Source organism: Heterobasidion irregulare (genome assembly GCF_000320585.1).
Source record: "Heterobasidion irregulare TC 32-1 unplaced genomic scaffold scaffold_08, whole genome shotgun sequence".
In the NCBI taxonomy this organism is placed as follows: Eukaryota; Fungi; Basidiomycota; class Agaricomycetes; order Russulales; family Bondarzewiaceae; genus Heterobasidion; species Heterobasidion irregulare.
Genome location: NW_009258204.1, coordinates 1,729,501 through 1,752,782, shown reverse-complemented (window position 1 = coordinate 1,752,782; position 23,282 = coordinate 1,729,501). Strand labels below are relative to the sequence as shown.

Sequence of the window (23,282 nt, the reverse complement as noted above, 5' to 3'; positions counted from 1 at the left end):
AGGGGTGGAAAGACGACGGGAAGCGAGGGCGTTAGGATCGTGGTAGAGATCGTTCAAGGTGGCGGTATTGGCGCGCGAAGGCCGAGGGGGAGGCACGGTTCCAGACGCCATGTCAGCAGTTTCCGCGTGAGGAGGTAGGGAGTATGCGGGGATAGAAGATGTGGGGGACGCGAAGGGATCACGTTCGGATTGGATAGCAGCGAGAGGAGGGGAGGGCAGACTGTGCTTCCGGTGACGGGGTTTCTGCAGAGAGTTGCGAACCTTGTGAGGAAGAGAGGAAGGTTCGGCTTTGAGTTTCTGATGAGGGGAGGGGGCGGGAGGGGGAGGGGGAGGTCTGGAGGGAACAAACGGGTCCTTGTACTTTGCTGCGGCGGCAGCGTGGATGTTGGCGTTGGAGAGGAGGTCCTGGTACTCTTGTACTGACTCCCTGGATGGCCTGTGGTATTCCACAGTGATTTTTGATTGGCGACGATTGGAAGAGGGGGACTGGTGGGAGTACGGCTTCTGGTCGATGATGCTCTGTGGTGAACTCGAGGACATGTCCTGATCAAAACGCAAAGGGCTGGCGTCAATGATTTAATGGTCCATTCACGGAGCTCTCAGTCCGGTCTCAACAGCTGCAACCCGGCCCAGGGTGATGCAACGATCTACCCCGGCGATAGCTAGGATCAAAACGAGGCGCAGGGTGACAACCGGCGACAATGAGACAGGATCAAGATGGTACGAGCGCTACTCACCAGTGAGATATTGCAGGTGAGATGCTGTGTGCTTGGGCACTGTTGCACGGTGAGTGGGAGGAGGAGGAGGAGAGCAAGGTGGTCGACTGGTCACAGCCGTTGGCAACGCCTGCTCCTCTACGCCTCTCTCGTCACGCAGTCACACTCCCACTTTCTCTTGCGTCACACCCTTCCCACGCCGATTCTCTCGATAACCTTCTCTCGAACTCTCTTCTAGCGCACTGACGTCTGCGAGCTGCGCAGCTGCGTGCGTGGTCCTTTAACGTTTTAACAACTGAGCACTGGTCACTGATCACTGGTGCCCAGGGCTGCTGGACCATGTGCTGTATCAGGCGTATGCAAACAGGTTGTGTCTGACATGCAAATTTTTTTTCGTCAACCCCATAAATAACTTCTCACCGTTATAGATTTACCCCTGAAATAAAAATGGTTACATGTTCAAAAATAACCTCAGAACCTTATTCCACGAGGCTGCTTTGTCTTCTGGTCCTCCCTGCGCGTCGCTGCTGCATTAAACAGGCTATCGACCGACTGCCTTGCCAATGAGTAACACGCTCTCAGATTCGTCCAGTGCATGGACGTCTTGATGATGACCCTTTGTATCAGGTTCGCCCCCAAAGCCGTCATTCGAGGTGAGCTTCGCGATTCTCATCATGTCTCCGCCGTGAATCCTACAAAACCACCTGATACTACGAGCGTATCAAACCTGCAACTGAGTCTATTGGGAGGCGTCCCAATACACTCAATCTCAGTCCTTACCAGGCAACTCAGTACCGTCAGGGAGACTCGAGACTCAGTTTGGCGCTGCACCGCCCATCCCTTTGATGTTGATTTAAATCCATCTCCACGCCGCATATAGTACCCCAGAGTACCCCAGAGTACCCCACGATAATCTACGTATCAGAGCGACTTACCATGCAATTCGATAGCGCGGTTGTGAGGGTCTACAGCGCGCCCTAACCGCCCAAGATCCGCCACCACTAAAGTCCTCCAAAAGAACGCTCTCTGCTCATCTTCAGCAGCTCGTCAATAAATCGATTATCATTCGTAATTTATAGCCGTCATGCAGCGTCTGGCCTCTTTCATTTCAACGGCTTGAGACGGCAGCTCTCGGGGTCCTACAGGCCAGCGCTCAGCTGTCAAACACTTCAACTCGCTCTCGAGTCCCATCTCTTCTCACAACTACCAGACACTCATCATGCCTCCCAAAGGCTCCGTGAAACCTGCTGGTAAGTTTCGATACTCTTCCGCCCAGATTTTTCTATATCACTCAGTGATTGGTCCTAGCTCCGGCATCAGGGCCTACGAAACCGACGATGGTCGCCTCTGTCGCCTCTGTCGCCTCTAGCAACTTCGGCGTTGCGATGGGGATTTTGACACAGGTTGGTGAGCTTGTGCAGAATGTGCCGTACGTGAAGGTCGTAGCGGCATTGTTGCTTCAGATCAAGCAGATGAAAGATGTGCGTCATTCTCCCCGCTTCAATTTGTTCCCCCTCCTATATTCGACTGATGATCTGTCACACACTTCAGGATCTCGATAAGTACAAGGACGAGTGGCAGAGCGTGATGGACAATATCGAGAGCATCCAGGCCATCGTTGACGGATTTCATACGCGGTGCGTCGACGCTGGTAAACAGGAAGACGAGTTGCCCGAACACCTCCGCAAGGCATTTAGAACACTCGAGAGGTGTGTTCATACCCAACCCAGCTTGAGGACTGCTTCCAGAAAAATGAGCGATGCGTTTCAGCTGCATGATTAAAGTTCTCAAGTTGCTCGAAGAGTCCCAGTTCAAGGGCAGCTATGCTAGGAAAACGAAGCTTTTCTTTAGCCGCGGCCGTCTTTCGGAGGCTATCACGAAGTGCGGCCTGGATGTTCAGAAGACACTCAGTTTGCTTCAAGTATGTGCCTGCTCAGACGACCTTGAACATAAACTAACGCTACCCAAAATTAGCTTGAACTTCAAATCTACACCACTGCGCAAATCCATGATATCTGGATACGCAGCGGGGCGCAGGTAAGAACAATCTGCGCCTCTATCGTCCCTTCTCTGACACTACTGTACGCTCAGCCCAAGTCTGCGATCGTCACGCCGTATGCCCTATTTCGCCCTGTCATGCTATCATCTGACCGGACCCGCTCCGCAGTACCTCTCACGACCTTCCCTCCGATCCTACCAAACGCAATGGCCTCTTCGGCAGAGAGCGCGAGATGGAGATCATCATCGACATGGTCGCGCATCCTACCCCACCCGCCACTTCTGCGCATATCGCGATCCTGGGCTCGGGCGGCATCGGAAAGACGTCCCTTGCGCAGGCTGCTCTTCACCATGCGCAGGTCGAGGCGCTGTTCCACGACTTGCGCTACTTCGTGCCCTGTGACGCGGCGACGTCCGGCGACGCTCTCCTGATCGAGCTCGCAAAAGCCTTGGGCGTCCCTGTCGAGGGCGAGAATCTGCAGAGCAGAGTGCTTGCGCACGTCAAAGCGATGAAATGCATCATATGCCTTGATAACTTCGAAACGCCCTGGGAAGCAGATACGCGCCCTGTTGAAGAGCTTCTGGCGAAGATCACTGCCATGCCCGACGTCACGATCATTGTGACTATCAGAGGTGCTCAACGACCCCTCAATACTGCTTGGATGGAGCCCCTAAGGCTACCTCCTATACGGCCCTTAGATGAGGAAGCCGCAATGAAAATATTCGAGGCCATCTCCGGCCACTCTGATGACTATGCTCTCCGCTTGACGAAGGCGGTCGACCGTGTCCCTCTGGCTGTGACTCTCCTGGCTCACCTCGCGCAGAGCGAGCAGACCGAAACGCTGTGGGAGGAATGGAACGAAAACTATACGTCCATGGTCCAGCGGGCCGGCGATCATCGCCTGGACAGCCTCGAGTGCTCCATCCAGATGTCTCTGCGGAGCTTTCGGATGACAAAGAACAAATCCGCCAGGCTCGTGCTCAGCCTGCTCAGCCTGCTCCCTGCGGGCATGCAGCTGTCCAAAGTATCCGTGTTCCAGACTGCGATCGCGTCCATCCCCGATATCCGCAAGTCGCTTTCGACCTTACAACAGTGCGCACTCGCCTACTCGGACAACGCGTACGTCAAAGTGCTTTCGCCGATCCGGCTGTATATGCAGAAAGAACGGCCTCTCTCGCGGGTTCAGATGCGCGAGCTCGAAGCCTATTACCTGTCTTTGGGGCTGCAAGGCTCCAACTACTTCTCTGTCGACACGCGGAAAGAGCTCCACCCTGAGATCGGAAACATAGATGCTATATTGTCGTCTGCCCTGGATTCATCCCATGACGAAGGCGTCGCCGCGTCGATCTTCTCCTTTGTCAAATTTTGCCAGTATATCAACCTGTATGATCAACGGCTGCTCACGACAGCCGTTCACAAGGCAGACAGGCTCGGCTTCTCGGCTTCAGTCCGAGGCGACGGCCACTATCTATGGGCGATGTCATCTTACTTCCTTTCTCAGTGGAAAGATGCGCAGGCGAAGCTTGAAACTGCACTGAAGCTTCACAAACAAGGTGCAGACGAACTAGGCCAAGCCAATGACCTCTGGAGATTAGGAGATATATTGTATCTACTTGATAAACCAACCGAGGCCGAAGAAACTCTCGACGATGCCTATGATCTAAATGTCGCTCTGAGGAACAGTGCTGGTCAAGGATATGTCTTGCAATCCCTGGCGCAACTACATCTCGGCCTCGAACAGCTGAATAAGGCGGCAGACGAATTGACGGCTGCACGGTTGGCGCAAAGCAGAGCAGACAACAAGCTGGGACAAGCCAACGTCATGTACGCGACGGGGCAGTTGTATCTAAGGCTTGGGAAGCTGGACGAGGCCAAAGACGTGACAAGGAGAGCGATGGATATTCACCTCGAAGTGGAAAGCTTCATCGGATACGCCTACGACTTGGTTGTACTAGGAGAAGCCTACCGAATGCTCAAAAATTATCCTGAGGCAGAGATAACTTTCATCGAGGCGGTGCAATCTCATGAAAAGACTAGAGATGTTTTGGGTCAGGCAAATGCACTTCAGTGCTTAGGACAGGTTCACCTGCATCTTCAAGATTTAGCCAAGGCAAAACACGAGCTCACACAGGCACTGGATCTTCATACGAAAATAGACGAGCGCCTTGGGTTAGCGAACGATTCTCAACTCTTGGGTGTCCTCCATCTTCAGCTCGATGAACCTCTGTTGGCTCAAGAGATGTTTGAAAGAGCTCTGAAGAGGCATTGCGAGGTCAATGACCTCCTCGGTCAAGCTAGCGATCTGTATCACCTAGGCAAAGTTCACTGGAAGCTCGGGCATCCAGAGATGGCAGTAGAGTCACTTAAGGGTGCAGTCGACCTTTATACAACCCTTGGGACGGGCGTGATCTTGCTGCTTGGGGATGCACAGTACCTGTTAGGATCCGTTCATTTTGCACTCAATCAAACAGATAGAGCATTTGATGCTTTTGAGGGCGCTCGTCGGGCCCATGAGGAGGTTGAAGATATGCAGAGGACAGCAGATGACTTTAGGAGCCTAGGTCTGGTCTACGTGCGACGGCTTCAATTGGAGAAAGCAGTGGAGATGCTAATACAAGCCTTCGACTTACATGGAATCACACAGGATGCTGTTGGTCAAGAACAAGATTCTGGGCTTCTGGATGTTATAAAACCCTATCTCCAGACCACCAAAATTGTCGAGGGTGACCGATGAACTAGTTATTGACTGGTTATTGTACTCCGTCTTTGCAGGTGCTCTTGCATACTATCTTAGCGAAGCCACTCTCCGAACTACAGACACTGTGGGCAAAGTTCCATGGGATCACTGATCCCATGGAACTTTGCCCACGGTGAGACTTCGAGAATCTGAAACGGACTCCCATCAGGGCCTGGAATGTTTGTCGAATCGAGTAAAGAGGGTTGTAAAATGGCCACGCGCGACAGAATGCAGAAAGAATTGCGAGCGATTTGGAGATCTACTTATCCATGGAATAGTCCAGTTGAATTATTTTGAACATGACGTTCAGTCCGGAAAGTGGCATTAGCTCCGCCACAGGGTTTCGTTGGAACAATAGTGGATGCCGCCTTTCCGAGAAGTCTCAGATCTCAGGCCGTCTATAAGATTGAAACAAACTCGATCTGGGAGCGTTCCGTGCAGGAAGCAAGTGATTTCGTAAGTCTGACGTTGACCCCGATTCCGCCAAGTCGTCGCAAAGCGGCCCACTCGGAGCTTGGATCCAAAACTAACGCAAGGATCCTATAAAGAACGATGGACCTTGCGCTACTCAACGCACAATTCACCCCTGACGCTATACCACCGACACGATCTGCTTTATCCACATAACACAAGCCCACTTGTCATTCAGTCATTCTTGCGGGTTTACCTCACGAACTCAGGTCACCTCTACACGCGAATTCGCCCAGCCCTCATGCTCCAGTACCCTGCCTCAGAGCCTAAAAAAAGCAATGCAGAAGGGTTAACAAGTCACGTCGAGATGAAAGCCACCGAGGAATCAGTAGATGTTGCTGAGACACCGAAAAAGATAGTCAAGAAGAAGAAGAGTTCAGGTGATCTGCGAGATATCTTTCAACGTGGGGAAGACGTACATGAGCATGATCAGGAGGAGCATGGGGCCGCGTCATGATATGCAGAAAAAGATGTGGAATGCGATGCCGACGGTTCTACTGCTGGTGAAACCTGGCATGATCACGGCGAGCCTCAAATTCTTCGTAAATGAATGATTGGGTCAATCATCTGTTCGTCGGGCTTGGATAGACAGTGAGATGTCCGGTTTGTTACGACAAGCACGACCTTTCATGACCATTATGGACAAGGACCGCACAGACTTTTGACGAGACCACAAGCCTCAATAGCATCAGGCACCACCCCGAAGAGTGTATTTTACAACAATACAAGAACATAAATCACTTGCTCATGCTGAGAGAGGCACGTTAGTGCCATCTAAGGCGGTCAGGGCATGGAAGCACTCACCGTATGGGAACTCTCTCAGTCGTCAAATAGTGGCCTGAAGGACTGTGTGACATTGTGAGTCCATATCCAGTGCGATCTAGAAGTAAAGGTTCCAGCCTACCTTATATTCATCAAGCTCCTGGGTGGGACCCATCTCGTCAGATTTGAGACTAACACTATCATGGTCAAAGCCGCCGTTTTCGACCTCACCATCCCCATTGAGACTTTCAGGAGGCAGAACTCTCCTATTGTCAAATTCGACTTCCTCCCCTTCGTCCTCCATCATCGCGTGAAACTCATCAGCATCCATACCATCAATTCCCAGCCCAGACGCACGGAGCGCTTCTTCGTCAGCTGCACTCATCTGCGAGGATGGCAGGAAGAGCGGTTCGCCCTTGCGTTGAGAACCGCTAGGTTGAGACCACTGAGACGGTGTCTGATAGTGGGATTCCTGCGACCATCGCGGCATTGAGGGGAGTGGTGGAATAGACGAGGGAGGTGGTGGCATTGAAGGAGGTGGCATAGACCCAGAGGCCCTTGATTGGGCTCTATCGCTGGAGCGCATCTCGCCCATAGCTTTGGCAAGCCCCGCAGTATCAGTCCGTTCGACTACCTTCATTGGTCGTCGCCGCTCAGGCACACGGTTCTCCCTGCTGTCCTGATCATCTTCCCGTGCTCGTTTACGTGTCTGAGAGACGGAGGCATCAGTTGTTGATCGTGCTTGACTGGTCCCACGACCGGCAGTAGATGCGCCGGGAGCGTGACTCGTTGAGACGACAAACAGGCCTTCTATACTGTCGCTTTCAATATTAATAAATAAAGGTGCCGCTGGATCGGTGAATTTCATCTCCATGTCGAGAGACATGGATTCTGCATATACAACTGTAGCCTGAAGCAAGGTCACGTTAATATACGCAGATGCCCATAAAGCTGCCCCTCACGTTGAATTCACGCAAGTGAAAGACTAGGGTTGTCGGAGTGAGATAGATATCGTACACATCAAACCCATCAGCGCCAAGAGTGATATCAGTCGACATTTGCGTGTGGCCTACATTTATTGACTTGATTCAGCGATTTTGGCCGTGATGTAGGTTCCTCTATGGACGTCACCTTTTGCATTGAGAGAAGATTCAAGATTCCCGACACGTAGCTCGGACGAATCAAAGCACCAAATAAGTTGCGGGTCATTTTTGCTGCTCCTGCTGGTGCCAAAGTGCTCAACCATCTCTTTCAGCATCCTCGACCCAATCATAATCTTGGACTCAGTTGGATCATTGGGAACCCCGGGCGCCATTAATGATGTTGGGGTCAACAGCAGCAAACGATGAGTCTTCACGATCCCTATAGATAGGTACTTCAGTAACAAGCTAGGAGCTCAGATCGAAAGTAGACAGATAGGGCGACAGTCCATTACCATGTTCGCAATGGAGACGTACAATCAGCTTGCTCTCCAAACTGTCCTGGTCTTCATTGTCCTCTGACTCAGCGCCACCTTCGATGATTGATAGTTCACATCGGTTGACAGTTTTATCCACGGTCCTATTCCGTAAAACAGACAGTAAAGACTTTAAAGTCATATGGATCGAGGTCAACGATGTCGAACATGGACGCATATAGTGAGGTACCTGCCTTGGTCAACAGCTGACCAGTGACAACCTGTACCTCTTCAACATCCCTTGCAAACGACCCTGAATTTACTCGCTTTTCTCCCACACTGTAATTGACGAAGAACTGTCGCTCGTACCGGAACCGACTATATGCTGACAGAGATGAGTTCGTTGCGGATAGAGATAGGCTATCTGGGGCTGCGTAGATTGTGAGGTCGTCCCCGTATTTTAATAAGCACGTCAGAGCGCGTGTAAATGCTGCAGTTCGAGGAGTGAACAAGACGCGTATAGGAATGTCTTTCCATAGGGAACATACGCTTGAGTGCTGCCGCATCGATGACTGCTCGCATCAAATCGTCGTGCAGGATTGATCAGATTCACTTCGACAGTTGTGAATGAACCAAGACTGGTTTGGGTGGCTATGAAAGGACTCGCGTATGGAGCATACGATGAAGAATTTTATCGACTACTCGCATCAAGCAGTCCAGGTTGAAAGCGCGTCGCGGTACGTGGAAGCAAGGAGCGCGTTTCTCACGTGGGACCGTGGGACAACTTTCCCCGTAGGGATACCACTAACAGTCCCAAGAACGCTGTTGAAGTGACTACCATTTCATTAAAGAAAGACCGCTATCATGGTCTCTCCTGAGGTGTACAATGTCAAGCAGCAATTCTTCCTCGGTAGGCGAGTCCAGAAACAAACGCGGCATCCAGAATTCATAGAGTTCTAACTCACAGGTGCATTCAAGGCTCTTGTAGACCTACCGCCCCCCAACCCCTCCAGTGATGATTACACGCCCATCCTTGTTTATAAAGCCCGAGCACACATCGCCTTGGACGACTCAAAATCGGTGTCAACTTTTGTCCCTGCCGACACAGACAGTCTTTCTTTAAAATCCGTGCTATCGTTATCCAAGTATGTGTCCGACGAGGCAGATACGGCTTTGGAAGAGCTGAGGGATCTGTGTGTGGAGATCGAAGGAGACGATGTGGATGCGAGCGAGCGCGAGAAAGGGTGGGTGCGCGTGATAGCTGGCACCGCTTTTGCGCGCGCAGGTGAGCTCGAGGAAGCTTTGGAAACATTAGGCGCGGAGGCAAGCACAGAGAACCTTGAGGCGTACGTCGGCAACCTTTGAGATGTTCGCTGACCCCTTCTGTATGTGCATATTCGCTGATGCACTTTTTGTGAACAGCGTCGCCGTGATCATCCAGATTTACCTCTCCATCCACCGACCAGATCTTGCGCGCAAGGAATTTGAACGCGCGAAGCACTGGGCGGAAGACGATCTACTCCTCCAGCTCATAGAAGCTTCCATTGGCCTTGTCACTGGCAAGGATGGATATGCCGACAGCAACTCTTTCTATACTGAGCAACTCGCCAATCCTTCTCTGTCTTCTCCACACCTTCTCACAGCACGGGGCGTCACGCGACTACTCCGAGGCGAGATCATAGAGGCAAAGTCTGACTTCGAGGAAGCTGTGGCACAACAAGGTGGAAAGGAAGACGCGGAGACCCTTGCTGCAAGCGTAGTCGCAGCGGGATTGGGAAGTGCTGCGAAGAAGGGAGATGCGGAGGCGCTATGGAGGTGCGTATATTGTCTTTGATGGGCTCCCTGTGTGCCTCGCCTCTTACTGATGTATCCTCAGCCGATTGGTATCCGAATTCCCCAATCATCCTTTGGTGACCGATGTGAACACCAAAGCAGAGGAGTTCGATGAACTGACTGCCAAGTTCGAAGTGCCCCCTTTAGCTATACCTACCGCAGCATGATATGTGACATACACAACCTCTAATCGCACCCGTGTATATGAGGTATTCATTCATCATGGAACGGAGTTTGAGACTCCTATCTGTTTTTGTTCAACGGTTCCGCAAAGTAAAGTTGGATCATTCTTCCACGATGCTGCGCGTTTCGTTGGGCTGATATTATATCTCTCTCTCGGTGTCAAGGTTATCATCGCTGAATGGATTGCGGTTGACAACGAGAAATATGAGATACCAACGTACAGCAAATGTCTAGACTGCTCACGCTCACGCATCGAATTTCATGCAGAGTAACCAAGTCCTTGACCTCGTTTCTCTCGTCCTATCATCGCAAAGCAACCCCATCAAGTCGGCTTTTCTCACGTGGAGCTTTTGTCTCCCTTTGTCTCACCGGATTTCCACGTTCATTAATGAGTCTGCTCACCGAAGTAGGCATCATGCACGTTTATTTTTAGTACGCGTATTTGAGGTCACGAAGTGGACTTCCCGTGGGAGGGATGCGGCTGCGGCGAGTGTGAGAAATAACATGGTCGAAACATGTGTTGACCCAACAAGGAAACGTGCAAGGTTATCTAAGTTTAAGTATGCAGGTGGGAGGATGGAGTAATGAGGAATGAAGATGAAGTAAGAGATCGATGGTGATAAGGACCGAAGGCCGACGATGCGCGCGCATGCAGCAGCGCAATGGCCACAAACTTGGAAGTCTTCGTCATCACCAGCAGAGCAGAGCGACTGGTTCGTGTCAGTAGTCACAAGTGTGCGCGCGCACTAATCGATGTGGTCAAATCAGTGTCCTTACGTTCCATCGTAGGCAGTCCGCGCTTCTGCCCGACGATCGACATCGAACATCGACACATCGACAACGATGTTCGGGAAAATCCGACCTGGATTGAGTTCTTTGATTGCTTGGATGAGCGGCGATGGGGTGAGGGTGGGAGACGACATGAAAGGCATGCTAGGGCGCGTGTCGACTGTGCTGGGGTTGTGAGGAAGGAGCTCCAGCCCGGGCTTCTTGAAGCGTGCATTTGCCGGCATCTTGATCAAGGCTCTTCGGTGACTGCAGACCACTGCCGGCCGCTCGAAAAGGCCATCCGAGGCCATCACCAGGGCTCCCGGCAAAATCAAGACTGGTTCAGTGCGCAGTCTGGTTTCCTGAGCTGCAGCCGTCCACGCGGTCAGCGCGCGATGGGGTATGCTGATGGCACTGACCTGAACGAGGGCGCGGGAATGTAGGATTGAACAGACATTCGGCGCGCGGAAGTTTCAGGTTTCATGGGAAAGGAAGATACAGGCGAAGTGTGGCGCTCGGATGTGCAGTGCGGGCTGGTAAGGATGCTCGTGAATAGAAGAACATCTAGCATAACGACGCGCAGTGTGTAATGACAGAATCGTGACAAGGAGAGTGCGAGTGGCTGGAGAGTGCGAGGCGCGATGGGAAAACTAAAGCAAACGCATGTGCGAGGGCCGGACAAGATGGTCGACCCATAAGCAAACGGTAAAGCGTCGCAAACATGCGCATATGGAACGAAGAACAGTCTATGCAAACTCTGGGCGCCGCTGCAGTCTCCACGAGGCGACACCGAGCGCGCCAGCGTGGGAGGCGGGGTCTGTTGAGCCGCAGGAAGCATTACACGGAGAGGCGCGCATAGATCATGCACCATAACTCGGGTCGAAATGATCCCGTCTGTCCATGGTCAAGCCAGAGCTCCCTGTGAGGTTAGTGTGCGGGTGACCATTATTCCGAAATCACATCCGCTCTGTCTGCGATGATACGGTGAGTTCCCAGGACACCGCAAAGGGGGACAAGCACAGATAGATTGGTGATACCCCCTAGACCAAGAATGACGCAGGAGCTTGCAGTCCGACTCGGATTGGTGTATGCCTTTTAAAATTGTGCGTGGCGCATCAAGGGGCCCCAGCTAATAAATCAGAGACATCCGCAGACGAGCTTGAAGATATGGAGGATGCACCAAGCGCTCGAGACACGGAGAAATCAGATGGTAAAAGCCTCGTCGAGAAGTATCACCGAAAGAATTCGGTGAATACATATGTCTTCGTATCCCAGACATGACTATAATTCCAGACAACGAGCAGACGAGAACAGGAAAAGCAAGAAAATTCCGGCGTAGTGAGCCGCAAAGAGGTGAGTGAAGAAAAGGTGAGCGAGTCTTACGTAACCCAATATTGGTTGTCCGCCGCCTTTACAGCGCTCGCTCGACGAGGAGCACAACGCCAACATCACCGATGCCGATCAAGCACTTGGATAGTGAGCGTTTTCATTTCGTCGTCCTGTCAAAGGTGACTGAGGAGTCGTGCAGCCTATCTATCCGACAAGAAGCTTCTCCAGACACACCCACTGAGCGTGCTCTCCGACTCACGCCTTGGTATCGACGCGGCGTACTACTTGCAAACACTCTATGATCATCCACCGTCACGCGAGCCGCTGCTAGCTGCTACAGGCGGCCAGCCGCTTGCGCTTGCGCTTCAGATTGAGACTGACCTGCGCGCACTGGAGCGCCTACGCATCAAGCCCGTATTCGTGTTCCCTGGACTCGTGCCCAACAAGCGCTTGCGACACCAGCAGCTCAACGTCGAGCAAGCCGACGCGTGCCGTGACCGCCGCGAGGCATGGCAGAAGTACGAGGCGGGCCAGGAGGAGGCCGCCACGAAACTGTTTGAAGCAAGGAGTGGGCTCTCGCATTGGGATTTGTGGAGGGCCGTGCTCAGGCTTTTTAGGACTCGAAATGTAGAATTCATCGTTGCGCCATATATTGCGTGGGCCCAAGTGCGTTTCTTTTGTCTTCGTCGACTAGGTCTTTTTTTTCGAACGACAGCAATTTGACTGACGATGGGTTCTCACGCACAGCTTGTATACCTGCAACGGCACTCAAAATCTTATATCCACGCCATTTACGGGCCGACGGACGCATTGCTTTGTCCTGGCATCGACAAGATCATCACTTCCATTGACCTCTTATCTCCCTCGCCGTCTTTCACATATGTCTCCAAAAAGGCAATCCTGACAGACATGGGGGTGACAGAGGAGCAATTCCTTGACATAGGGATCCTCGTCGGGTGCGAGCACTGCCAACCGTTTCCGCCCACGTTGCACGAACAGGCGCTTAAGGCGACTTCCGACATGGTCAAGTACTACAGATCGGGTCATGCCGCTGTCGCGGCGCACCATGAGCACGCGGGCGTCAAGACGACGCAGTACGCAGACCTCTTCGCGCGAACCCGCGCGCTCATCAAGCATTCACTCATCTTCTCCGCTGAGGGTACCGTTCAGCCTATCTCCCTCGCCGCCCCTTCGCCGCCCATACAAACGTCCGGCAACTCCACCAACGGCCCAGGCGGCAGCGGGAGCTCGCAGGCGGTCGCACACGCGACGACGGCGGCGGACGTGCCCTCGGACCTGCATGAGATCTTCACACACCGGCTACCTGACGAGGTCTTCTTCTACCTCTCGCGTGGCCTGCTCAACCCACAACCCCTCGTATGGCTCGCGAGTGGACAGATCATCGAGCCTCCCCCGCTTGACAACGGCGAGACCAACGAGTACCGCCGGTTCGTGAAAGAGGTCGTGACGGAGGGCCAAACAGGCCCGCGGGCGACCGCGCTCGCTCTGCTGAGCAGCGTCATGCATCATTTCTGGGCGAACAGGCGCGTCGCGGGGGTGTTTTGGTTCGAGAGCGGGCAGCAGCAAGGCCAACAGGGTGGTCCCGGGAACAAGTATGGGCAGCATGGACACGTTCACCAGCAGCTGTCGACGGTGCAGCACAACTCAGCGCAGACGGCACAGTTAGCGGAGCGCGTCGCAGGCTGGCATGTCCCATACGTGATCGTGGAGGAGGAGCTGCGGCGACAAAACGTGTGATTTCGCGCCTTCTATTCTCGTCTCTTATTTTCTCACGTTCTGAATTGACCCAGTGGTCGACGATCGACTTTGCACTCTGCCTCGGGGCGACCGCTACCGACAAGCAAGCCGCGCGGACGAGGGCGCGGACGACTCAGAGCCAAAATGGCAGTTCGAACTCTAACGCCAACTCACAACACCCGCATCATGCGGCGCCGCCCCTTGAAAAGAAGGACGAGATCGTTGCGAATGCGATCTGGAGGTTCTTGGAGCTACGTGGGTGAGTGCGCGTGTGCCTCTGCTTAATTCCCTTTCGTTTTTTCTTTCTGTGGACGTTTCTTGGGGCGCTTGTGAGCGGATTTGGTACTTGATTTGGGCCACCGGTTCTCATCGGTGCTGCGAACGTATTGCACTGCCCCGTGCTGGCGTCGTCATGTCAGTCTCTTTGTGTCCATTTAGGTGGTATGAAGGCACTGCCTGACTGGCAGGCAGCAGCGGATAGTCGAAAAGTCAGGAGCCTACACAGCGTGGGTTGGCGTTTGGATGCTAAGCGCTGGGTATAGCTGATCCCGTTGGGGAAATGCTAGCTTGGCGCGCGCCCTGTGGCGTCTGTGGGCGTTGGCCTTGTTGCGTTCATGGGCCATGACTTTTACGGTTAGCTTTGAGAGCGCGGCGCGGCGTCGCTCGCGCCTGATGGGATGCGACGTAATTTGAGGGCCGGATCGGGGAGCATTTTTTCTCACAACCTTTTCAATGCTCCTCGACCTTGATCTCATTTCACCCCTCATTTCATTTCATTTCATTTTTCTGACCGCAATCTCTCTGTCTTTGATTTTCTCCGAAATCAACGCCGCCACCGCCACCGCCACCGCCTATATCATCTATCGCCTTGCGCCCTCTGCCGGAACTATCCCTCTCCACCTGTCGGTCTCGGCTCCGCCGACTGCTCACGTACAGTTTCCTGCTCAAAACGCACGAGCACTCGCCGCTCGCGCGCGCGATGCACACGGCGATCCGGCGCGCGCGGGTGACGGACAAGTTCCAGGACCCGCTCTATCTCTTCCTCGAGCTCGTCCGCGCGGGCGTCATGCATGGCCACCTCTGGTCCGGCCGCGCGTTCAGCGGCGGGCCGAGTTTCGGGACCGGTGCGTGCTCACGTCTTTCCTTTCCTGCCGCTTTTGTTCGCGGGATGAGTTGATTGACGAGCGATGGATCTCCGCTGTGCAGACGACGAGAAGGCTTGCATGCTGCTCGTGATGCGAACGCTGAGCATCGTTCCGCTCAATTTCCAGGTACGTCTCCACCTTGTTGATCCATTCTTGCGTTCACGTCGTGTGTCCCTTTGCGCGCAGCCTGTCCCCTGGTCCGCTCCGCTCTCGCGCGAGCTGCTGGTGTTCAACTCGTTCGTGCGCTCGCTGACCCGTGCGCTGCGCACGCTCTTGGAGGTGACGACGCTGAACATGCTCCTGCGCACCGACGCGCGGCGCGCGCGGGACGACCTGCTCGACATCACGATGTCGCTGCCGTTCCAGGGCGAGGTGAACACGGGCTTCGGGGTGCTGGCGAAGGTGTACCTCGACGCGCTGACGCACCTGCACGGGGGGCAGCGGGTGCGCGACGCGGACGGGCCCGGTGTGCGCGACGCGAAGGCGGTGGCGCTGGAGATCTGCGAGGAGACGTTCCCGGGCGTCAAGGCGCCTAAGATGGAGGTCGAGCGGGGGTTCCGCTTTTGGGACGTGGTGAGTCGTGGGCTTTTCCACCCGTTCTAATTCCTTTTAGGCGCATCGCTGTTTTTCTTTTACCGCGTGATTGGAGGGCTGATGGATTTCCTATTTTTTTTTTTGGTATTTGCGGCAGGCACTGATGGCGATGCGGCAGCTGCACGCGGAAGGGTCGGTGCAGGCGGAGCTGATCGACCAATTCGAGGCGGCTGAGGCGTGGCTGGGGCCGATGCGGCCGTGAGTGGCCTAGTGGAGCGAGAAGGGGGAAGGGAAGCGGGCGAGAAAGGACGGGCGAAGGGCGGAGGGGGGAGGGGAGAGGGGGAGGGCGTCGTTTGGGCTGGGAGTCGGGGATGAGAGGGCCAAGGCGCGGTGGGGGCGGGGACCGGTGTTGTGCGGCGAGGGCCTGGGAGGGGGCGAGCTGTGTGACTGTGTCCGTATGTAGATATCCATATCCGTCACGTCTGCCTGTTATTTCTGTCACAGGGAGATGCGCGATCGCGTCGTGGGAAGCGGGGGCTCAGACCGGAAAGGACACGGCTATGGGGATCGGGCCTCGAAGCGCGAGTCGAACCGACCGTCGGCGCACGGGGTCCGGATCGGAAAGGCCATCCGAGCCGCGAATCGATTCGCGTCGGACGAAGACAGACAGCTGGGAAATCTGGATGCGAGAGACGTCCACGCTGGACCAGCTGGTGGGGTCGGATGAGCGTGTGTGGCCAATTTGCAAATGCGGGGGTCGAGGAAGGAGGGGGCCGATCGGATCTGGCCTGAATGTTTTGAGGAGCCGTCGCTCGCTCGACCGCTCAAAACCAGCCTTTCCAGAACAGCCAACACACCGTCCCCTCCTCCTGTCCTGTCCCCCCACCGTCCACCGCGATGCTCCACCACCCGCCCCCGCTCGTCCCCGTCGTCTTCACCGACGACAACGTCCCCGCACCCAACGACAAGACCGCTCCCCTTCGACAGCACGCCCACCCACACCACCCACACCAGCACCACGTACAGATCATCCAGCTCGTCGAAGCCCCGCGTCCTCCCCCCACCGCGCTCTCCCATCCCCAGCGCTGCGCCCCCTCTCTCCTGCCCTCGTCCTCCTATTCTTCTTCGTCCTCGGCGCCCTCTGCATCCTCCTCCCTCTCGTCCGCATCGGCATCGATAGAGGAAGAGGGCGAGGCCTGCTCTTCCTTCTGCTCGTCCTCCGATCACGATCCAGACCACGATGAGGACGAGGACGAGGACAGGGACGAACCACCAGAGCTGCCCCCACACACGCGCCGCGATCCCACCCTCGATGACACTTTTGGCGTCCGCATGCGTCGCGTTCGCGCCTGGCGCGATGCAGTCCTCCTGTCCGCGCCGATCCCTCTTCCCAACTCCACTCACGGGTTCCCAGCCCCCGACCCTGCCCCTGCACCCGCGCCAGCCCTCGTTCCCATCCCCATCCCCGTCCCAAGCTCGCCACTGTGCCATCTCAGCAGTCGGCCGGAAGGCGGTGACGCGCGCGAGCTCGATCCGCCAGGTACGTGCAGCACCACCCGCCCGATTGGGCTGGGCCCGGCTCGCGTGGCAGCGTGGTGTCCGGATATAGACTGATGACTTCCTGTTACAGGATCAGGATCGGCGCGGGCGTTCGCGTCGGCAAATGTGGCTGCGCCCGAGTCGGCGCCGGCCTCGGCGCCCGTGTCAGTGTCGGCGTCGGCGTTTGCGTCGGCGTCGCGCAAGCGGAAACCGTTCTCGACTGCATCGGTCGAACTCTCTGTCTCCGCCTCTGCCTCTGCCTCCGCCTCTGCCCCGTCGTCGGCTTCTGCGTCGTGGCGTGTCGAGACGTACGACGACGCTGACGTCGTACGTCCTTCCCTCTCCCCTTCACCCCCGCTCTCTCACACACGCACACTTCCGCAGACCCCACCCACGCCCTCGAAGCACCCCCGTCCCCTTCCACACTCGCCTCTCAATCGCCCCCCGCACCCGTTCACCCACCCGTTCGCGCACCCACACTCGCGCTCGCTCGGTCCGCCTTTGCATTTGAATTTTATTCCCCACTTGAATTTACACCCGCACCTCACCTTCCACCCCCATTCGCATCCGCGTACGGGTCATGCAGGAGGGAACAAGGACGCATGCTGGGTCGACGTTGGCGTGTTGCAGGAGCAGCCGTGGCAGCTGCCCGGGCGAGTGTAGGAGCGTGTGAACGGGAGGGATTCGGGAGCGTGGGAAGGGTGAGGCCAGAGGGCGGGAGGGCGGGGGGCGTGAAGAGCGAAGAAGCCATAAAAGGAAGCTCGTGCATTGGGGGAAGAAGGCGGAGGCGGGCCCGGGAGTGGAGCACGCGGGCCCGCGGAACGACGAGGGCGATTTGTGGGCGTTCGGGTGTGCACGGGCGTGACCTGCGCCGTCCCCTTTGGGCCCGTGCGTGCCGGATGCGTTTGCGTTGCGGCGGCGGCTGCCTTCTGCTCTCCTCCGCCCGCATTCGAAGTTGTTCTCTTTGCATCGCGTTCAAGTCTCGAGGCTGCCGCGGCATCCACCGTCGCTTCCCTCGTGCGTGCACATGCGAGGAGGCGGAGTGAGTAAGTGCGCGGTTTCGTCGGTGGATTCTCTGGCGCGACCACAACCGCGTACCCTCTGTACGTTCACGCAGCGACGCGACACGATGCGTCGTGATTGCGGACCCACCCTTGCGGGGCCTCGCTTCTTCACATCTCGTACCGCACCTGAGGCACCTGCCTGCGATGACGGCACCGCGAAGTCGTCAAACTCCGGTTCACAACTTGCGCCGACTCGCTCGATTTGGGCGCGTCTTCGCGCGGTGCACTGGACTTCATCAGCGACGCTGGCTGGCCGTGTCTGGTCGCGTCGTACGACCGACGCCCTGCGGTACGTGATCAATGCGATCACTGCGGCAAACGGCATGCGACCAGTTTGCTCTGCGCTTCTCGGCACCTCGCGTTTCTACATCTCACCCGCACCGGTCGCGACGACCCATCGCCCGATATCCACGTCTTTTGTCCATTGTACGGCGCACATTGACTTCATGCCAAATGGCGAGCAGTGTATCTGGTCTGGGAGCCCGGGGTCGGGGTCGGGACGGCGGCATCAAGCAGGTTCTGAATCTCACGCCGCCCGTTCTCAGCATTGTCTTGGCCGTTTTCTCAGCATCAGCCTTCGCTCCCAGCGCGATCCACCTGGCCATCTGCCCCTTGTTCTTTTTTCATCTGCCCGTCGCTTTTTCTTCTCCGTGTCATTTTGCGCGTTCGCACATCCGCATCGCCCGTCATCTTCGTTGTGTCGCCTACAACAAGACGAGCGTTCTTTGCCCCTGTCTCTGCTCCGTGCGCCCGAGGAGAGCGAGGACCTCGTGGATGTCACACGCTACTCTCCTTACCCCAACGCTGCTGCTGTCGCCGCCGCCGCCGCCGCGACCCTTCTTGTACTCGTTCCCGTTCTTGAGGCTTAAAGTTCTCCGTCCATTCGTCTGATTTTTCATCACCGCTGCGCCCCTTTTCCTGTCTCGTTCCCCTCGGAGGGAGCCAGGCACGCGCATGGTGCCCGTAACGCACACGCGCATCATCGTCATCGTCTCGCATTCGCACTCCCATTCTCATACTTCGCCAATCCGCTCTCGTCCACGCGCATCTTCCGCCCTCGCTGAATCCATCTTCATGCCGCACCCACGTCCACGCATCGCCCCCGTCGCCGACCCGATCACAGCATCCATCACCACCACCCCATCTCGCGTCGCACGCTTCGCCTTCCCATCCTCTGCTTGCATACTTTCTCACCACAGCTTGCCGCGCATCTCCATCTCCATCTCCATCTCCATTCTCATCTTTGGTCCTTGTCTTGCATCCATTTTCGCGCTTCCTTTCTCTCGAGCCCCCCTCTAGGCTGTACATATTCACATCGATGTCCTCCACCACCAAGAACAATCCACGATGGCTCCCAACCCAATCCACCACCCCGCACGCATACGAGTATCCATACACTATACATCATACTGTATACTTTTTGCACTGTCCTCTTCCGGTGTAATAACGCGTGCACGCGCCGACCGCCCCGCGTCGCAATTGTCCGCGATGTATATACTAGCAGCAGCCCTCTGGCAAGCGTTTTACTTATTACTTGTACTCTGTGTGCGCGCGTTTGATAATCTGAATCGATCCCTGTGTTACTCGGTTTCTTTTTCCTTGTTTATTTTTCGCTACGGCGCGTCGCCTGGCCGGGCCTGATCGGGGAGGAACAAGAAGACATCTGCGCAATCGTCGACATTCTGGATTCCCTGCCTGCCCCTGCTCTGCCGCCCAGAGCGTTCGGGCGACGCACGTGCGAACCGCCCCGCGACCGAACCGACGCGCGGTCCTCGACAGTTCCTTGCTCGACGGACCTCCCGGCGCGTTCCTCCGGCCTCAGAATGCACGCGGAACGCGGCGCGCGGCGCCGGTCCGCATGCCAGGCGCAGGCCTGCGCAGGCGCGCAGCGTGAGTGCGCGTGCGCGCGCGCGTGTGTGTGTGCACTGTGCGCCTGCGCCCGATGGCGCGCTGCGTGAGTGCCGCAGGCACTGGGAGCAGCTGCCTGCGAATAGCTCCGGAGCCGCTCGGGGGAACTCCGGGGGGCCGCAGCCGCAGCGCGCGGCGCAGTTTCGTATCAGCTTATAGCTAGCAACTAGCGCCCTCGCCATCGTGAGAGCCGCGTTGCCCTGCGCACGCCGCCGCAGGTGCGAACGAGCGTGCGACGTGCGTTGGACCTCAAAAATAGGCGACCGGACGCGCATGTGCGTGTGCGTGTGCGTGTGCGTGTGCATGTGCGGGTCCGGAGACGCGGGGAACGCGTCTAGGGGGCTGGGGCGGCCCAGGGGGGTCTGCGGACTGCTCAGCTGGCTGGGCAAGAGACGGGAGCGCGTTGGCGTTCATGGGAGAGAATCACGCAGGCCCGGCGAGGGCAGGGGCGAGTTGCCGCCCAGCGACGAAAGCAGGGCCCGTCGTGCGAGCGGAAGCCCGCATTGGGCCGGCGAGCGCGCAAGGCCCGACAGTCCACCAGCTGCGCGCGCGCATGGAACGAGATGGAACGCAGAATGAAAAAAAAAAGCATGAGAAACTCGAATATTCAAATTCGCGAACGAGTTTCAGGCGTCCGTGCTTCAGCTCAAGCAGGCTCGCGCCCCATGGTGGTCCACCATCAGGCTTTCGAGCGTCAAGTCTCAGGCGGGTCAGGAAGCGCCGACGGGTGGCGTAGCGTGAGAGCACCGATACTGCAGTTGTCCTAGCCGTCGCCCGTCGCGATAGGTGGCAGAAGTTGGGCAGCTGAGTCGTTACAGTGAGTAAAAGTACGTAGCGTGCGCGCCTAGGCGCGCCTGCGGGCGGCCCCTGGGCCTGAGAGAGCACCGGCCAGTGGACTCCAGTGGAGCTGTGTGAAAGCCCCGATGTCCCTGAAACTGTGGGCCGTCGTCACCCACTGGTGCCTACAATGGGGAGACGCGAGCTATAGGCTGTGAGGCTGCGATCGGTGGTCTGTCTAGTGCGCCTGCACTTCCGATGCTCGCCAGCGGCCGCCGTGCGCATGACATACCAGCTGGCAAGGGCGGTCCAAGTACGTTAGTTCATGGCTCAGCTGACAACCCGTGGAGAGCTGGCACAGCGGGCATGGTGCGGGGCCGCAAAAACAAGGGCAATGAGCAAGCGGGCCTGCGCAGCGGTACAGTGCTAAGGCCAAGTTCACGAACGAATCCCCGACAGGGAGACAAAGGCCTGACAGCTAGAGATGGCGCCTACAAGGGCGGGCTCCGATCTACGCGAGAATGAACAACGTGCGACGTGTGGCACTGTATAAGGCCATATGGGTTGCAGAGAGGTCTCAGGCGTCTTCTCGGACCCGAAGCCTTGAGACCCTTGCGATCGGCTTGCTCATGTTTGCTATGTATCTCTCGGGATGTGCTGGGAGGAATGACACGACACACAGAGACAGATTTGGACTGCGGGCTGTGGGACTGTTCGGACTTGTGTGGGAGGCCCATATGCGAATTGAGCAGGTGCCTCGGGGTCGGGAATCGGACAAGTACACCTCGGGGTTTTGCTGGAGAAACAAACCGTGAAAGATGAAAGACAGAAAATCAAGTTTACATGAGAGCTGTATTGATGGCAGCTTGTGTGGGATTCAGGCTGTATGTGAGATTCGGTGAATGGGAAGGGGCACGGCCTAAGATGGATAAAGACACTCATTTTGCCAGAGCAGCAAAAGTGAGATGAAACGGAACGGAACGGAACGAAGCGTTTCAGTGATCTCGAATCTACTGAGGAGTCCTGAAATAGATAGAATTCAAGAGCGTGTACAGACGCAAGATGGAAGACGAACCGGTAAAAGATGCCGGTCAATTGAGAAGCTGTTGGATTCGATCATCATATGAGAACAGGCAGAGGTCCACTTAACCTTCCGGTCGAGACCTCGTATAGGCGTTATCGGCGAGTTAAACGCGTACCCGCGCGTCCAAGCGGGCCATCGAACTGCACGGCAGTGACTTACATCAATCATGGTGTGACCCCAAGGTCCAGTTGCTCATATTCTACCCGTGCAGCCGAGCGGCCTGAGCTCGTTGCCACCATAAGAATATGGTTCGGGATATACTGGGTATACTAGGGCGATTCAGACGCAGCGATGCTCCGTCGAAGGCGCCGCGCCGCCAGGAATAGCCCTTGTCCCAGGATGATCAAGGCGATAAGGGCCCGGTGATGTCGATAACATCGAAGAGCTGTCATCGATACTCCAACAAGACACAGAAATGCCGGGAGGAACTGAAATGACGAACCTGAGAGGTACATACACTACATGTGGTCCGTCAGTAGTATCTAAAACCAGTAAAGCAATGAACATACACCATACGATCACAGATTGAGGGGGATGCGATACTACAGATATATCCACTGCGGAATTGCCTGCACGCACTCGCGCAACTGCAGCTGCACACGCCAAGTCACCCGAGGGGAACACGTTTTCCAATCAGGCGCAAGCGCCACCCCAAGCCGCCTTAGCCCCCTGGTCCATACACCCTCTATCGTAGCATGACGCGACGCGTACACGCACCGAACTCCCCGATCCATGGGCGGCATTCAGTCCAATCTGATCGTGACATACTCCACGCTGCACACATGGACATATGGCGGAGCGCGAGGGTCAAGCTAGGTGAGATGTCAAACATCCCTCATCGCAGCGCCGCAGATTCTCCGAGGTCTATCGCGAGCGCAAAACCAAATCCGTTCATGCCTCCGAGCCGTGTAACATTAGGCTTCGCATTCGCATTCGATTGTTCGGATTCGGGGTGAAAGTGAGAAACAGTGGGAGTGCCACGCATACCGTGCACTTGAATGGATCCCGTCGTCCCGAGAGTGGAGCCAAAGGATCAAAGATATATGCCTGATGCGACACGGTGTTGGGATCAAGAACAACGGGTGCAAAACATAGCTCTGACAGGTATGCACATCGCGGATCGGGGATCGGGAATCAGGAAGTCGAATTTGAATACGTGTGTAGAACGAGATGGCACGCTACTTCTGCATGTGTATGTGCGCTGTGGGAATAGTCGAAAATTGCTCGATTTGGCGGACCCTTCGTTTGTCAAGTGGCACCAACGAGTGGATATATGGGG

At 56.0% G+C, this 23,282-nt stretch overlaps 11 protein-coding genes across 11 annotated transcripts; 6 read left to right on the top strand and 5 right to left on the bottom strand.

Annotated features, from left to right (window-relative positions):
* HETIRDRAFT_323315 (uncharacterized protein) lies at positions 1 to 540 on the bottom strand (the record flags this gene model as incomplete). Its single annotated transcript, XM_009551144.1, has 1 exon — positions 1 to 540. A coding segment is annotated over one exon (540 nt), but the record flags the coding sequence as incomplete, so codon positions are not given.
* Positions 541 to 1,935: 1,395 nt separating this feature from the next.
* HETIRDRAFT_420345 (uncharacterized protein) lies at positions 1,936 to 5,449 on the top strand (the record flags this gene model as incomplete). The annotated part of the gene is made up of 7 exons (XM_009551143.1): positions 1,936 to 1,966; positions 2,025 to 2,197; positions 2,268 to 2,425; positions 2,487 to 2,637; positions 2,691 to 2,753; positions 2,808 to 2,830; positions 2,884 to 5,449. The coding sequence occupies 7 exons, from the start codon at positions 1,936 to 1,938 to the stop codon at positions 5,447 to 5,449; spliced, it is 3,165 nt and encodes a 1,054-aa protein (XP_009549438.1).
* Positions 5,450 to 6,803: 1,354 nt separating this feature from the next.
* Positions 6,804 to 8,647, bottom strand: HETIRDRAFT_324423 (uncharacterized protein; the record flags this gene model as incomplete). The annotated part of the gene is made up of 5 exons (XM_009551142.1): positions 6,804 to 7,595; positions 7,648 to 7,754; positions 7,817 to 8,047; positions 8,121 to 8,245; positions 8,310 to 8,647. The coding sequence occupies 5 exons, from the start codon at positions 8,645 to 8,647 to the stop codon at positions 6,804 to 6,806; spliced, it is 1,593 nt and encodes a 530-aa protein (XP_009549437.1).
* A 298-nt stretch (positions 8,648 to 8,945) lies between these two features.
* On the top strand, positions 8,946 to 10,081 carry HETIRDRAFT_420343 (uncharacterized protein; the record flags this gene model as incomplete). Its single annotated transcript, XM_009551141.1, has 4 exons — positions 8,946 to 8,991; positions 9,049 to 9,427; positions 9,504 to 9,896; positions 9,958 to 10,081. 4 exons carry the CDS (start codon positions 8,946 to 8,948, stop codon positions 10,079 to 10,081), a joined length of 942 nt encoding a protein of 313 aa, XP_009549436.1.
* Positions 10,082 to 10,653: 572 nt separating this feature from the next.
* Positions 10,654 to 11,110, bottom strand: HETIRDRAFT_104466 (uncharacterized protein; the record flags this gene model as incomplete). Its single annotated transcript, XM_009551140.1, has 2 exons — positions 10,654 to 10,807; positions 10,875 to 11,110. 2 exons carry the CDS (start codon positions 11,108 to 11,110, stop codon positions 10,654 to 10,656), a joined length of 390 nt encoding a protein of 129 aa, XP_009549435.1.
* A 1,203-nt stretch (positions 11,111 to 12,313) lies between these two features.
* Positions 12,314 to 16,127, top strand: HETIRDRAFT_387490 (uncharacterized protein). Its single transcript, XM_009551139.1, has 8 exons — positions 12,314 to 12,341; positions 12,394 to 12,860; positions 12,942 to 13,946; positions 14,006 to 14,211; positions 14,889 to 15,076; positions 15,159 to 15,223; positions 15,284 to 15,670; positions 15,789 to 16,127. The coding sequence occupies exons 1-8, from the start codon at positions 12,320 to 12,322 to the stop codon at positions 15,891 to 15,893; spliced, it is 2,445 nt and encodes an 814-aa protein (XP_009549434.1). The 5' UTR covers positions 12,314 to 12,319; the 3' UTR covers positions 15,894 to 16,127.
* A 401-nt stretch (positions 16,128 to 16,528) lies between these two features.
* Positions 16,529 to 17,833, top strand: HETIRDRAFT_324534 (uncharacterized protein; the record flags this gene model as incomplete). The annotated part of the gene is made up of 3 exons (XM_009551138.1): positions 16,529 to 17,171; positions 17,262 to 17,497; positions 17,555 to 17,833. 3 exons carry the CDS (start codon positions 16,529 to 16,531, stop codon positions 17,831 to 17,833), a joined length of 1,158 nt encoding a protein of 385 aa, XP_009549433.1.
* A 466-nt stretch (positions 17,834 to 18,299) lies between these two features.
* HETIRDRAFT_104462 (uncharacterized protein) lies at positions 18,300 to 19,103 on the top strand (the record flags this gene model as incomplete). Its single annotated transcript, XM_009551137.1, has 1 exon — positions 18,300 to 19,103. One exon carries the CDS (start codon positions 18,300 to 18,302, stop codon positions 19,101 to 19,103), a length of 804 nt encoding a protein of 267 aa, XP_009549432.1.
* An 85-nt stretch (positions 19,104 to 19,188) lies between these two features.
* HETIRDRAFT_453649 (uncharacterized protein) lies at positions 19,189 to 19,533 on the top strand (the record flags this gene model as incomplete). The annotated part of the gene is made up of 1 exon (XM_009551136.1): positions 19,189 to 19,533. One exon carries the CDS (start codon positions 19,189 to 19,191, stop codon positions 19,531 to 19,533), a length of 345 nt encoding a protein of 114 aa, XP_009549431.1.
* A 314-nt stretch (positions 19,534 to 19,847) lies between these two features.
* On the bottom strand, positions 19,848 to 21,209 carry HETIRDRAFT_104460 (uncharacterized protein; the record flags this gene model as incomplete). Its single annotated transcript, XM_009551135.1, has 3 exons — positions 19,848 to 20,523; positions 20,570 to 21,049; positions 21,109 to 21,209. The coding sequence occupies 3 exons, from the start codon at positions 21,207 to 21,209 to the stop codon at positions 19,848 to 19,850; spliced, it is 1,257 nt and encodes a 418-aa protein (XP_009549430.1).
* Positions 21,210 to 21,555: 346 nt separating this feature from the next.
* On the bottom strand, positions 21,556 to 22,042 carry HETIRDRAFT_323641 (uncharacterized protein; the record flags this gene model as incomplete). Its single annotated transcript, XM_009551134.1, has 2 exons — positions 21,556 to 21,942; positions 21,995 to 22,042. The coding sequence occupies 2 exons, from the start codon at positions 22,040 to 22,042 to the stop codon at positions 21,556 to 21,558; spliced, it is 435 nt and encodes a 144-aa protein (XP_009549429.1).
* Between the last annotated feature and the right edge of the window lie 1,240 nt (positions 22,043 to 23,282).

Excerpts from the sequence above, each read along its gene's own strand:
- HETIRDRAFT_387490 (XM_009551139.1), top strand. The coding sequence starts at position 12,320 with ATGCCGATCAAGCACTTGGATA. Across the intron at positions 12,861-12,941 it reads CATATATTGCGTGGGCCCAA|CTTGTATACCTGCAACGGCA; the intron begins GTGCGTTTCTTT and ends TCTCACGCACAG. Across the intron at positions 15,671-15,788 it reads GGTTCCGCTTTTGGGACGTG|GCACTGATGGCGATGCGGCA; the intron begins GTGAGTCGTGGG and ends TATTTGCGGCAG.